Source organism: Rhineura floridana, chromosome 2 (genome assembly GCF_030035675.1).
Source record: "Rhineura floridana isolate rRhiFlo1 chromosome 2, rRhiFlo1.hap2, whole genome shotgun sequence".
Lineage (NCBI taxonomy): Eukaryota > Metazoa > Chordata > Lepidosauria > Squamata > Rhineuridae > Rhineura > Rhineura floridana.
The window spans coordinates 231,093,045-231,106,098 of record NC_084481.1 but is presented as its reverse complement, the minus strand read 5'-3'; the positions used below and the strand labels follow the sequence as shown (position 1 = coordinate 231,106,098).

The following is a 13,054-nucleotide window of genomic DNA, read 5'->3' as shown; positions in this document are numbered from 1 at the left end:
ACTCAAACATTCAACGTCACTCTACACTGGCACACACACAGCACCAGTCCTATAGTGTTTGGATGATAGGGTGGACAATTCAAACCTTTGCTCTCCTTTGGGGCAGGTTTGTCTATGTAGATCTGCTTCAGTTTATGCTGATCTGTTTGCAGACTGCAGCTCTTGCTGGTATAGCTTGGGGCCACCTGCAGAGAGAAATTTCGCATGACATCCTTTGTTTCTAGGGAACACATTTTACCATCCATTTACTTCTGGAGTCTACAATGCCTTCCTTTTATTACCAATTGACACCACAATGAGACAATAATTCCCTCATCTATAAGAGCCTTATATCTATTCTTGCAAACAGACCCACCAGACTCACTATCCACCTGCATATGCATAGCTATGTCTAGATTAAAGTGCTAAAATTAACACAAAAACTACTGTAAAACTCACCTGGAGGCAAATCTTACACGCTGCAGGTGACTACAAGAGCAGTTACTCTCAACTGGTAAGTCATTGGGATCAAATAGCACGCACGAAAGACAGCTAGCTGCCAGTTCAACAAGCTCAAACAAACTGAAACACAGCCCTCAATTCTACATGAAGGCGCAACTAGTCTTTTGTACTGTTCTGTTCAAAAAAAGTTCCATTCTAGGAAGAGGTCACTACAGGAATATTTACATATTTGTCCTTTTTAAAACGTACAGTCCAAATGATTATCTGGCCAACTGTCTGCAATGTTGAATTCCATCAACTCGATATGCAAAGGTCAGGATCCAAAGAACTTGGCAAGTACTGTAATTCCACATGTCAGGGAATAACTGTCAGAATGTGTTTCTGGATCTGCAGCGCAATTCCCTGCCCCTCTGAAGAAGATGGAGAGGAGTTTCAAAGAGAGTTTCTGATGTGGTATGAGGGCCTGCTGTTTATTTTATCTTTGAACAGTTTCCACTGGGCGTGCCTCACGTATCTCTTCGAATCCCAACCAAGGTATTTCATTGACCATTTGAATGCAAGTACTATGGGGGGCCAATACTTGTCTGTCAAAGAAAGCTCCCTTATACCATATCAGACCCTTGGTCCACCTAGTTCAGTATTATCTACTCTGATTGGCAGCAGCTCCAGGGTTTCAGATTTGGCTGTCTCCCAGCCCTACTCGGAGATGCTGGAGATTGAACTTGGGACCTTCTACATGCAAGGCAGATGCTCTACCACTGAGTTATGGCCCTTCCTCAAAGGGCCTGGCATTCTTGGACTGGTCTTCTCTAACCACAAACATTTAAAGTGCATTAGACCAGGGAGGGCGGACTTCATGCTTTTGGAATCAGATTAATTTTTTTACTCAGAACCTTGACATCTATGATGGTGCAAAAGCAGAGGTTTTAGCATTTCAGAATTAGGATTGCAGAATTCTAAGCCCAGGAACTTCAGTACCAGAGCTCAGCAGATCTCACAGCCCCTCCACCCAAACGGCTGCTCCAAGATTTCTCCATTTCAGGAGTGCCATTTAGGGAAGGACAGAGTAATTTTGTTGCTGCAATTGTTAAACAATTGCAAGTCAGAAATCTATTACTGCAGATCACCTAGAGGTTGACCTTCTACCACCCTTGCACTGACTACTAGATCACTTAGGAAATTTGAATTCAAGGAACAGGAAAGCTAGATCTAGGATTCAGAGTAACATACTGTCCATCATATTGGAAAGAAATGGTTGGCTGGAGTGGAATTGTAATGGATGTAATATGCAGCACAAGCTAGGTAAGGCAGTATGGAGCTGGACGGATGTCTGTGGGCACAGATTAAGAAAAAAGATAAAAGAAAACCAGTTCTCAACTATGAGAGAAATTTACACACCAACCAGCATTTATGGTTGCATCCAAATAAAGTTATGCTCACGAGCAGACCCACTGAAGTTTGTGGACCTGGATTAGTCATGATTGTTATATTTAATGGGATTACTCTGAGTAGGACCAGCATGAGATACAACCCTTAATTTCAAGCTGCAAATACAACGCACGCATGCACAACAAAAACCCACATGCAATACTACTCCTGCTATTACCACCACCCACCCCAGTTTCCAATTTAATTGCCACAGCTCTGGTAGCTCATTTCTACATTCAAACCACATGAACAAGCATAAAAATATAAGACAAACCACTGAAAGGTGTGATCTAGCTGGTGGTCCGACTGGTTCTTGCAACTGGTTCTTTGCCTTTGATCTTGTTATCCGCACTGGAGGTAGCACTTCCTAGGAGTAGCCCAGAGACAGAGTAAGCAAATTTCACACACAGACACCAAAAGGACGCACACGTTTAAACAAAAACCCACATCTGCACCCCCTAACCAGACTAGCCAGACACAGTGATTTTCTTTGATGCCTTGTTTTGCTTCTGATCTCATTGGATTTTTTTACTGTTATAATAATTATTTATTCATCTTTTTTCACAAGAAGAGGTCTCAAAGCAACTTACAAATCTAGAAGATACAAAACTGCTTGACAATGATTAAAAACCAAATACGTAGGAGGAAAAAACAAGAGAACAAAATTCTTAAAAGTGCTCATCTGTCTACCAATATGTATAAAAAGGACAGATCCTACCCCTTCTAATTAAAAGATAAATCATCCCACAGTATGGTCCAAACTGACAACCAAAAGCTTGGCACCTAAAAGATGACACTGATGGCTCCAGGAGTGCTTTCATATTTTATTGTAGGCTGCTTTTGGAGCTTTTCCGGAAAGCTGCTTATAAAATAATTTTTAAAGATATACTTAAAAAAAGAAGTCATGAGCAGATTTTAAGCAGGCAGTAAACAATGTTGATGGGTTCAAGAAAAGCTTAAACACAGAAAGTTAAATTCTTTACATGGCCACAATCCTTATGTGACATTTAACAAGTTCTGTGTCCACCAAATTTTTTATTATTACTGCTAATATATTTTATTGAATTTTCCAAAAAGAAAGAAAAGTTACAAAGCAAACCATAATGAATCAAGACAATGTGTTCTGTGCATACATGCAAGGGGGAGGAGGGGAGACACAATTGGTGATCCAGACCAACCCAGTGCTCAGGCATTCAAGCAAAATGATCTGCATGAGTCCACAGATCAGAGAACTTCCCATCTTTCCTGTGTTTGTGAAGGTCACCCTTCTCATATGCTGCCATTTGAGTCATGTCCTGTGCACGAGTGGGCTGTGCCTACCACACTTAAAAGTATAACAAACCCCTTCATACCAACCAAGTCTTCCCCACATCTATATGGAAATAAATGCAAACCACTCATTTACAGGCCCTTGACTTTACTACAAGCATGCAAGTGAATGTCAAAACCCAGTTTACATGTAACAGCCATCAATTCTTGATTTGGCCATTCTGAATTGCACCGATTCACTCCGTTTTAAATCATCACCCTCCAAATCTCTCCTTTTCTGGACCACACAAGCCATAGTAGCCCTCCAAATCAGAATTGGAAACCCACTCCAAGCCCTAATTTTCAACTCTAGCTTGGACAAAGAAAGAAGGGAAAGAGGGAACTGGAGCATACAAGGATGAACAGAGAGCAGGGCCAGCTCCAGGCATGCGGGGGCCTTTGGGCATCAGCTTGCCCTGGGCCCCCGGTGGGTGGGTGTCCACACGCCTCCCCGCACGGGCCCCCTACCTCTCTACAGTAGTCTTTACCGTTGCCCTTAATTAAGATGGCAGCCGCAGTTTCCCTAAAGGGAATGAAGCCTCTGCTGCCATCTTTGTTGATGGCACATGTGTATGCTACACACATCTTTGCCATCAACTAAGATGGCAGCAGCGGCTTCAGTACCTTAGGGAAACTGCGGCCGGCATCTTAATTAAGGGCAATGGTAAAGACTACTGTAGACAGGTGGGGGGATGCGGATCGTGGAAGGGGAGCGGAGGGCCCCTCAGGGGCTCCTGTAGCTCCGGGGCCCTCAGGCCAGTGCCCAACCTGGCCGCCCTTTAAAACCAGCCCTGACAGAGAGCCTGTGCAAGCCCAAGGCATGATTTACGTGATACATATGAGCTGGACCCCAGCAAATGACAGGGAAAAAAGAAATACCTTCTCCTTGGGCTTGCTGAATATTGGGATATGTGATGATTTGGGCAGAAAGGCAGAAGCCTCTGGTTTGAATAGCCCACATTTAAATGTGGGTTTCTCTCTCTGCTGTTTTAACTTGCGAAGTTCTTTCTCAGCTTTGTATCGCTGCAGCATTTTCAAGCGTTCCTGTTCACGAGTCTTAGCTGCAGAACTTGGGATCTGGCCTACAAGGGGCAAGAAAAGAATTTAGATCCCATCACACAAACGTCATCAGAATGTTCAGCCCAGTCCTATCCATGTTTATATTAAAACATCCCATGGATTTCAATGTGGCTTACTTTCAAATGCAGCCTAAATCGGAATGATCTAAGCCCTGATTGATCAGGACAAAAGTCCGTCTAGTCCAGCACTCTGTTCTCAGAGTGGCCAACCAGATGTCCATGGGAAGTGCACAAGCAAGACTTGAGTGCAACAGTGCTCTCATCACCTGTGATTCCCTGCAACTGGTGTTCAGAGGGTTACTGCTTCTGAAGTGGAGGCAGAACACAGCCATGATAGTCGCTGTGTCTTTAGAATTTGTCCAATACTCTTTTTAAAGCCATCCAAGTTGGTGATCATCAGTGCCTCCTGAGGAAGCAGATTCAGTGTGAAGAAGGACTCTTCTGCCTATCCTAAATCACCCAACATTCAGTTTCATTGGATGGCCCCACATTTTAAGGTTATGAGAAAGGGAGAAAAAACTGTTCACTTTCTCCACATTATGCATAATTGTGCACACTTCTAATGTCCCCTCTTACTCACCTTTTCCTCTCACCCAACAAGCCCAAAATGTTGTAACCTTTCCTCATAAGGTTGTTCCACCCCCTTGATCAATTTCATTGCCCTTTTCTGAACCTTTTCCGGCTTTACAATGTACTTTTTGAGGTGAGGCAACCAGAACTGTATCCAGCATCCCACAGGCAGTCTCACCATAGATTTGTATAATGGCTTTGTGATATTAGCACCTTTATTTTCAGTCTCTTTCCTAATGATCTCTAGCATGGCATTAGCCTTTTTTGCAGCTGGCACACAGTGGATTGGCATCTGAACTGTCCATTTATTCCTACTCTCTGCTTCCTCTTACTTAATCCGTTCCTGATCCACAAGAGGACCTCACCCCATACTCCATGACTGCTAAACTTACTCAGGTGTCTTTGGTGAAGTACTTTGTCAAAACCTTTTGGAAGTCCAAGTACACCATGTCAACTAGACCACCTCTCTCTATATGCTTGCTGATACTCTCAATTAATAGGGTAGTGAGATAGGACCATGCTGGTTCTCCTTCAGCATAAATTGTTCTTCTGTATGCTTGCTAATTTTATCTTTAACAATGCTTTCCACCTGTTTTCCTGGAACAGACATAAAAGCTAACCAGCCTGTAATTTCCAGGATCCCCCACCCCTGGATCCCTTTTTAAAAATTGGTGTTATGTTCGCCAGTCCTCAGGCATGGAGGCTGATCTTAGGAACAAATTACATATTTTTGTAAGGAAGTCAGCAATTTCACATTTGAGCCTTTTAACAATTCTCGGGTGGATGCCATCCACACCCGGCAATTTGTCAGTTTTTATTTTGCTAATATGGCCTAGATAACACTATAGTGACAGAGTGCGAAAAGCAGTGCTTTGTCAAACAATAGTATCAAGTATCTACTTACTTGGCTTTATGTTGCTTCTCAGCAAGTGCCCTTCCCCAGACTCCTCAAGCAGAGAAAGTTCCCTGTCTCTTGATGGCTGTGTATTGACATCAATCACTCCAAACTGCCTGCCTTTATTAAACTCCTTCTGTCTGCTCTCCTTCTGAAAAAGGGACTTTCGACGGACTAGTTTCGTCTTGAGATTCTCTTTGCTCAGGTCCTTTTTGTATCGAGTAGCAAAATTTGTAGCCATCTTATTATTTTCTAGATAGAACAAAGGGACAAATATTTTATATTATGAATGACAGCCAGTTATGTCATCCCACTTGCACAATAAACTTCTGTTCACACAAAGGGGAATTCCCCTTCCTCTGCAGCCTCCATTGTGTGCCCCCAAAATCTGCTTTTGGGGGATGGAGGACCTTCTGGAGAAAATTGGGGAGGGGCTCATGGGGAAATGAGAGGAAAGGGAAGAATGATCAAGGGGATGGAGCGACTCCCTTATGAGGAAAGGTTGCAGCATTTGGGGCTTTTTAGTTTAGAGAAAAGGCGGGTCAGAGGAGACATGATAGAAGTGTATAAAATTATGCATGGCATTGAGAAAGTGGATAGAGAAAAGTTCTTCTCCCTCTCTCATAATACTAGAACTCGTGGACATTCAAAGAAGCTGAATGTTGGAAGATTCAGGACAGACAAAAGGAAGTACTTCTTTACTCAGCGCATAGTTAAACTATGGAATTTACTCCCACAAGATGCAGTAATGGCCACCAGCTTGGACGGCTTTAAAAGAAGATTAGACAAATTCATGGAGGACAGGGCTATCAATGGCTACTAGCCATGATGGCTGTGCTCTGCCACCCTAGTCAGAGGCAGCATGCTTCTGAAAACCAGTTGCCGGAAGCCTCAGGAGGGGAGAGTGTTCTTGCACTCGGGTCCTGGTTGTGGGCTTCCCCCAGGCACCTGGTTGGCCACTGTGAGAACAGGATGCTGGACTAGATGGGCCACTGGCCTGATCCAGCAGGCTCTTCTTATGTTCTTATGTTCCCATCACATCTTACCCTCAAGCCTCTCTTCTTTCTAATAATTTTGCTCCACCCCAAAAGGAGAACGTCTTGAAAAAAACAGGGTCTCTGGCAGCTACAGTGTATCACCTTAACCATAAGAAGAGTCTTTAATTTAGTCTAGACCAGCATTCTGTTCTAACAATGGCCATCCAGATACCTCTGGGAAGCCCACAAGCAAAACATGAGCACAACAGCTACCTGCCACTGTTGCTCCTCAGCAAAGGAACGTTGCCTTCAATGCTGTTAACCATTGTTAAAGATCTCTCTCTCTCTCACACACTCCCACGCGCGCGCGCGCGCACACACACTCCCACGCGCGCGCACACACTCCCACGCGCGCGCACACTCCCACACACACACACACACACAGAGCACTTCATGTAGCTTATTATTCCACCCCATTTGAAAGAAAGTGAAGGATCACCTCTCTCCCAACACTCTCTTTCCACCCTCACAAATAAAGGATGGTCATCAATCTTAGTTGTAAGCAAGTGCAAGCTCACTGGACTCAGTCAGCTTTGGGGCAGCTGCCAACTAAGGCTGTAGTCCTAGCCTCACTTGTAAGCCATAGGACTTGCCTCTGGATGCTACGTTTATGCCAGACCTTTATTCCACTTTAGGAATTCATGGCTTCTTCCCCCAAAGAATCCTGGGAAGTGTAGTTTGTGAAGAACGCCAAGTGTTATTTGGAGACAACCTGTTCCCCTCACATACTTCTAATTCCCACAATTCTCTGGGAAGAGGGGCTGACTGTTAAACCACTCTGGCCACTGGAGCCCCATTAGGGGAACAGGGTGCCTCCTAACTCTCAGCACCCTTCACAAACTACACTTCCCAAGATTCTTTGGGGGAAGAAGCCATGACAGTCTATAAAGTGGAATAAAAGTATAGCGTGGTTAGGAATGCACTGTAAAATCATACTCCAGAGTAGACCCACTAAGGTCAATGGACCAGAGTTACTACAGCCCGTTGGTTTCAGTGGGGTATGGTACTCCTGAGAATGACTAACAAAAATCAACTCATTTGAAATGTGGTGCTGGATGACAGCTTTGTCCATACCATGGACTGTGAAAAAGACAAATAATTGGGCATTAGAGCAAATTAAACCAGAACTATCACTAGAAGCTAAAATGATGAAACTGAGATTATCATCCTTTGGACACATCATGAGAAGACATGATTCACTAGAAAAGACAATAATGCTAGGAAAAACAGAAGGGAGTAGAAAAAGAGGAAGGCCAAACAAGAGATGGATTGAGTCCATAAAGGAAGCCACAGACCTGAACTTACAAGATCTGAACAGGGTGGTTCACGACAGATGCTCTTGGAGGTCGCTGATTCATAGGGTCGTCATCAGTTGTAATCGACTTGAAGGCACATAACAAAGAACCAAACATACAACTAATTCCCCCCCCCGTTTCTCTCTCTTTCCCCCGTTTCTTGGGCCTTCCAAGGAAAGTCTCCACAACCAGCACCTCCCCACGCGCACTTACCTCACGTATTGGACGAATCAATAAATAAATATCTGCTCAACTCCACACAGGACCTCTAACTACTACTGCGCCACCCCAACGGTTTCCGCCGATCCTCCGATTCAAATATTAGCCGCCGCCTCCACTGATTGGTTGTTAGCATCGGATCTCAGGCCCTCCATTGGCTGGTTCCCTACCCTCTCGCGCCGGCCTACCTATGAAAGGCGTCTCTTGCAAGCTCTCACTAGCAGACGAGATTGCCCTGCTCCTCCCAACCTTAAATCCCGCCTTCCGTGCCACTGATTGGCCCGAAGAGGCGAAGTCCGTCACCCGCTGTTTTACTGGCGTTCCGAAAGCTCCCCGGCATAGAGGCAGCAAAACTGTAGAGTAGCACGCCTATTGTCTGAAGGCGGGACTCGACGACGCCGAGAGCTGCCCAACAAGAACACAAAATTGAAACCCAGGATTTAAACGGGGCCGTTCCTTCTCTTCCTATAGAAAAAATTATTTCAGATTTAAAAAAAAAGTCATTTTAATTTTTTAAAAAAATTATAAACTTGACCTGACAACAGTAACCTTTTAAATTACAAAATTAATTAATTAAAAGACACATTTTCAAATATGAAATAAGCGCAGATTTAGAAAGAACAGAAAGTCAATCCTTTGTTATTATAGGCGGGAGAGGACAGGATAACACACTGGACTGCACTGCAGGGCTGCTGTAATACATTGGACTTTAATTAATTTTTAAACTAGAGTAATATTCCTCTTAATCAACAAAAACCTCTACGTTGAATGCATAAAACAAAAACAATATAAAATGTTCATTTAAAAATACTGATAAAATCAAATGTTAAAAATAAGTTAACTTAAAATTTATTATACTGCACTTGGCTGACTTTCTCTTCTCCTAAAGATACAGGATCAGTCTCGGGCCCTGAACCTGGCAACCCTAAAGAGCACACAACAACTCTGCAGTGCGGTCCAGTGCATTATCCTGTCCCCTGGCTTTTTGCTTTAGAGAAATCATCGCTTTCTCAGGGAGTCTCATCTCACACACACACATGCCGCCGCCGCCGCCGCCGCCGCCTTCCACTGGGGTTTGAAGCAACTGGTGCAGGGAGGCATTGTGACTGCAGAAGCGGCCACATCAGCTTTTTCCCAACCTGGTGCCTTGGAGGTGTTTTGGACTGCAGCTTCCACCAGATCCTGCCAGCACGCTGGGGCAGGTGGGAGTTGCAGTCCAAAACAGCTGAAGGGCACCAGGTTGGGGAAAAGCTGGCTCACCCTTATCCCTACTGTTGTTGTTGCTATAACGTCTGCAGCCTCTGAGATTGCATCCCACGCACCCACCCCCCTCATGCACCTTGTGTGCGTAGTGTGTTGCTTTAAAAATATTATTATCGTTGTTATTATTATTTATTAAATTTATATCCCGCCCTTCCTCCCAGTAGGAGCCCGGGGCTGGAATATAATCCTCTCTTGCCCCTTCTTTTGTTATTGACTGTTAGAAACATTCCAAGGCTACCCGGAAGTTGGGCAGTGCTTGTCAGTATATATCTTTTTATACCTCTGTTCAGAAGAACTACAGAGGGTGGAGCTCTGCCTGGAGAGGGAGGGGGGACCGGAAGAGGAAATTGTTCAAGGCTTTCCCACGTTGTTGCGGCTTGCTAGGGCTGGATCTTGGCCGGCCTTGATTTTTCTGCTTGGAAGCTCCTGCAGGTTCGTTTGGTTTTTTATGTAAAGATTCTTCTAACTTACCCATCTCCTTTTCATTTCTATTGATTACAGCAGTCATACCTCCCACATTTTACTATAACGGGCGAAATTATGATGGCATTTGTGCCCACAAGAGACAGTGATGGCCACCCACTTGGATGTCTTTAAAAGGGGGGTTAGAGAAATTCATGGAGGGTAAGGCTATGAATAGCTACTACCAGTTGCTGGGAATCGCCGCGTGCGATAGCACTGTTGTGCTCCTTTACTGCTTGCAGGCTTCCTATTAGGGAATCAGGTTGAGGACAGGACTAGATGGTTTATTTATTATTATTTATTATTTATTTGATTTCTATCCCGCCCTTCCTCCTAGCAGGAGTCTAGGGCGGCAAACAAAAGCACTAAAAACACTTTAAAACATTATAAAAACAGACCTTAAAATACATTAAAACGAAACAACATTAAAAACATTTTTTTAAAAAGATCTTTAAAGACATATTTTTAAAAGGGTTAAAAAACATATTGTTAAAAAATATTAAAAAGCAATTCCAGCACAGACGCAGACTGGGATAAGTCAACTTAAAAGGCTTGTTGAAAGACGAAAGTCTTCAAAAGGCGCTGAAAAGGTAACAGAGATGGTGCTGCCTAATATTTAAGGGGAGGGAATTCCACAGGGTAGGTTCTGCCACACTATTCGATTTATATCCCACCCTTCCTCCCGGCAGAAGCCCAGGGCAGCAAACAAAAGCACTAAACACTTTAAAACATAATTGAAACACATTAAAACAAAACATCTTTAAAAACGTTTCTTAAAAAAAGCTTTCAAAACATCGTCTGAGATTAAAAACTTTTTAAAAAAGAAGATCCAGGAGGGCTCTTCTTATGTTAGCATGTACCAAGGAGACAATATTGTCTATTCAGTAGCTCTCTACAGTATCCAACAGAGGAGCCTGTCCCATTGCTTGATCCTTCTAAGCAGAGATGGCAGGAATTGCATCTGTATGGGCTTAACAATTACGCTGTGATCCTGTGCCCAATCCCTGTAAGCTGCCTTGAAGGCATTGGCAGAAAGGCACATAATATTATATCTTTTTTCCCCTTTTCTGTTGTGTCTTAGCAGTCACATAGCCTTTTGCTTTCTGGGGGAGTTGTCAAACATTTGGCAGGGCACAATGCATGGTTTAGGGTGGGGGCTGTATTTTCCTTCAAGTTGTCCAAACCTGATGTTCTTGAAAGTATCTAGGTTAATGCCTTCCTCCTCTTACCTTACTTAAATGAAGGCTAAAGGGGGTGCATCTGCAGGCATTCTCCCCATGCTAAGCTTGTTTCTCCTCTTCCTCTGCACTCTTGTCTTCTCTGCCATCAAAATGTAGCCTGCAGTCTCTTTTTGCTTATAAGAAGGAACATGATACGCCTTATACGAAGTCAAACCATTTGTCTATCTAGCTCAATAATGTCTACTCTGATTGGCAGTGGCTGTCCAGGTATCCAGGCAGGAGCTTCTCCTGACCCTACCTAGAGATGCCAGGGATTGAACCTAGGGCTGTCTGCCTGCAAAGCAGATACTCTACCACTGAGACTCATAGGATCCTAGAATTGTAGAGTTGGAAGGTGCCCATAAGGCCATGTAGTCCAACCCCCTGTTGAGTGTAGGAATGCAACCTAAAGCATCCCTGACAGGTGGCTGTCCAGCTGCCTCTTGAATGCCTCCAGTGTTGGAGTGCCCATCACCTCCCTAGGTCATTGGTTCCATTCTTGTACTCCTTTACTGTTTAGTGTCTGCAAGTTTCTGATGCTTCCTATGTGTTTAACAATAATCATAATTATAATGCACTTAGGTAAGTTTCTCTCCCTGATTATTTCCAGGAGGGAAGATGGTGCGCAAGCTGAAATTCCATGAGCAGAAGCTCCTCAAGAAGCTAGACCTGGTGAACTGGGAGGCTGCCTCCGGGAACCTGTCTGAGCTGCGTGTTCTCCGCCGTTACCGCTTGCAGCGCAGGGAGGACTACACTCGCTACAATCAGCTAAGCCGGGCTGTTCGGGAACTTGCCCGCCGGATCAGAGACCTGGGCGATGCGCCAGAGTCAGCGGCTTTCCGAGCTCGGAGTACTGCTGCCCTCCTGGAGAAGCTTTACGCCATGGGGCTGGTCGGCTCCAAGAGCTCTCTGGAACAGTGTGACCGCGTCTCAGCCACCTCTTTTTGCCGCCGCCGCCTGCCTTGCCTGCTCCTCAAGCTCCGCATGGCCCAGAACATGAAAGCCGCTGTCACCTTTGTGGAGCAGGGGCACGTGCGTGTGGGGCCTGAAGTCGTGACGGACCCGGCGTTCTTGGTGACACGGGCCATGGAGGACTTTATCACCTGGACTGACTCCTCTCGCATCCGCCAGCATGTGCTCAACTACAATCAGGAGCGAGATGATTTTGACTTGGCTTGTTAAAAGTCGAGCTTTCCCTCCCTCTGAATTTTGCACCCCATGTGCAAATCTGTGTGCACCACAGGGATAGGCCTGAAATGCTAAACCTGGATAATCTCTGCAGGCCCCAACATTTCCCGTTTTCAGGTGATGCCCTGTCTGATTTTGATAGTGATGTCATTTTGATGGATAGATGCTTGGGATAGTGACCCTGCCTGTTGGTACTGTGCTGCAGTCTTGCCCATCTAATGCTGGCTGGGTGTGGTGGTGGTGGTGGACTAGGTAGATCCTAATGAATGCAAATCTGATGTTGGTATCTTCTATTCAGATGTCTGATGTCTATATATTACATTCAGATGGCAAAAGTTGAGCTGCAACAATACCTTCTCTTTACTTCCTTGAAAAAAACAAAATTATAGGCAGGGACTTGAATAACACATAGACAGTATCCACCAGAGGTGAGTTGTGGACAAAAGATTGTTAGAGTAAGCTTGGAAAAGCAAATATATTGGCAAAATGTTGTATAGAAGTGCTCTTTGTCAAATGTCCTCTGTGTCTTTATCATAGATATCTTCCAGGACTAGCCTGGAAGTTAAATAACTGAATTACATTTGACTGCTTCCCAGAAAACAACCCCAAATCTTGATCCATCTTTAATTAAAAAACCCAACAAACTGTA

At 44.4% G+C, this 13,054-nt stretch overlaps 2 protein-coding genes across 2 annotated transcripts in view; one reads left to right on the top strand and one right to left on the bottom strand.

Moving 5' to 3' along the window:
* The window catches only part of DLGAP5 (DLG associated protein 5), a 33,733-nt gene extending 25,243 nt beyond the window's left edge, over window positions 1-8,490 (bottom strand). The window contains exons 1-5 of the mRNA XM_061612515.1: window positions 8,267-8,490; window positions 5,731-5,973; window positions 4,057-4,259; window positions 2,144-2,236; window positions 86-185 (exon numbers count right to left, since the gene is read on the bottom strand). Coding sequence (XP_061468499.1) covers window positions 86-185; window positions 2,144-2,236; window positions 4,057-4,259; window positions 5,731-5,962 — 628 coding nt within the window. The 5' untranslated portion in view covers window positions 5,963-5,973; window positions 8,267-8,490. The remainder of the gene's footprint in view (window positions 1-85; window positions 186-2,143; window positions 2,237-4,056; window positions 4,260-5,730; window positions 5,974-8,266) is intronic.
* A 1,318-nt stretch (window positions 8,491-9,808) lies between these two features.
* IMP3 (IMP U3 small nucleolar ribonucleoprotein 3) lies at window positions 9,809-13,054 on the top strand. Its single transcript, XM_061613314.1, has 2 exons — window positions 9,809-9,967; window positions 11,828-13,054. The coding sequence occupies exon 2, from the start codon at window positions 11,836-11,838 to the stop codon at window positions 12,397-12,399; it is 564 nt and encodes a 187-aa protein (XP_061469298.1). The 5' UTR covers window positions 9,809-9,967; window positions 11,828-11,835; the 3' UTR covers window positions 12,400-13,054.

Coding starts and splice junctions, on each gene's coding strand:
- IMP3 (XM_061613314.1), top strand. CDS start 11,836: ATGGTGCGCAAGCTGAAATTCCATGAGCAGAAGCTCCTCAAGAAGCTA.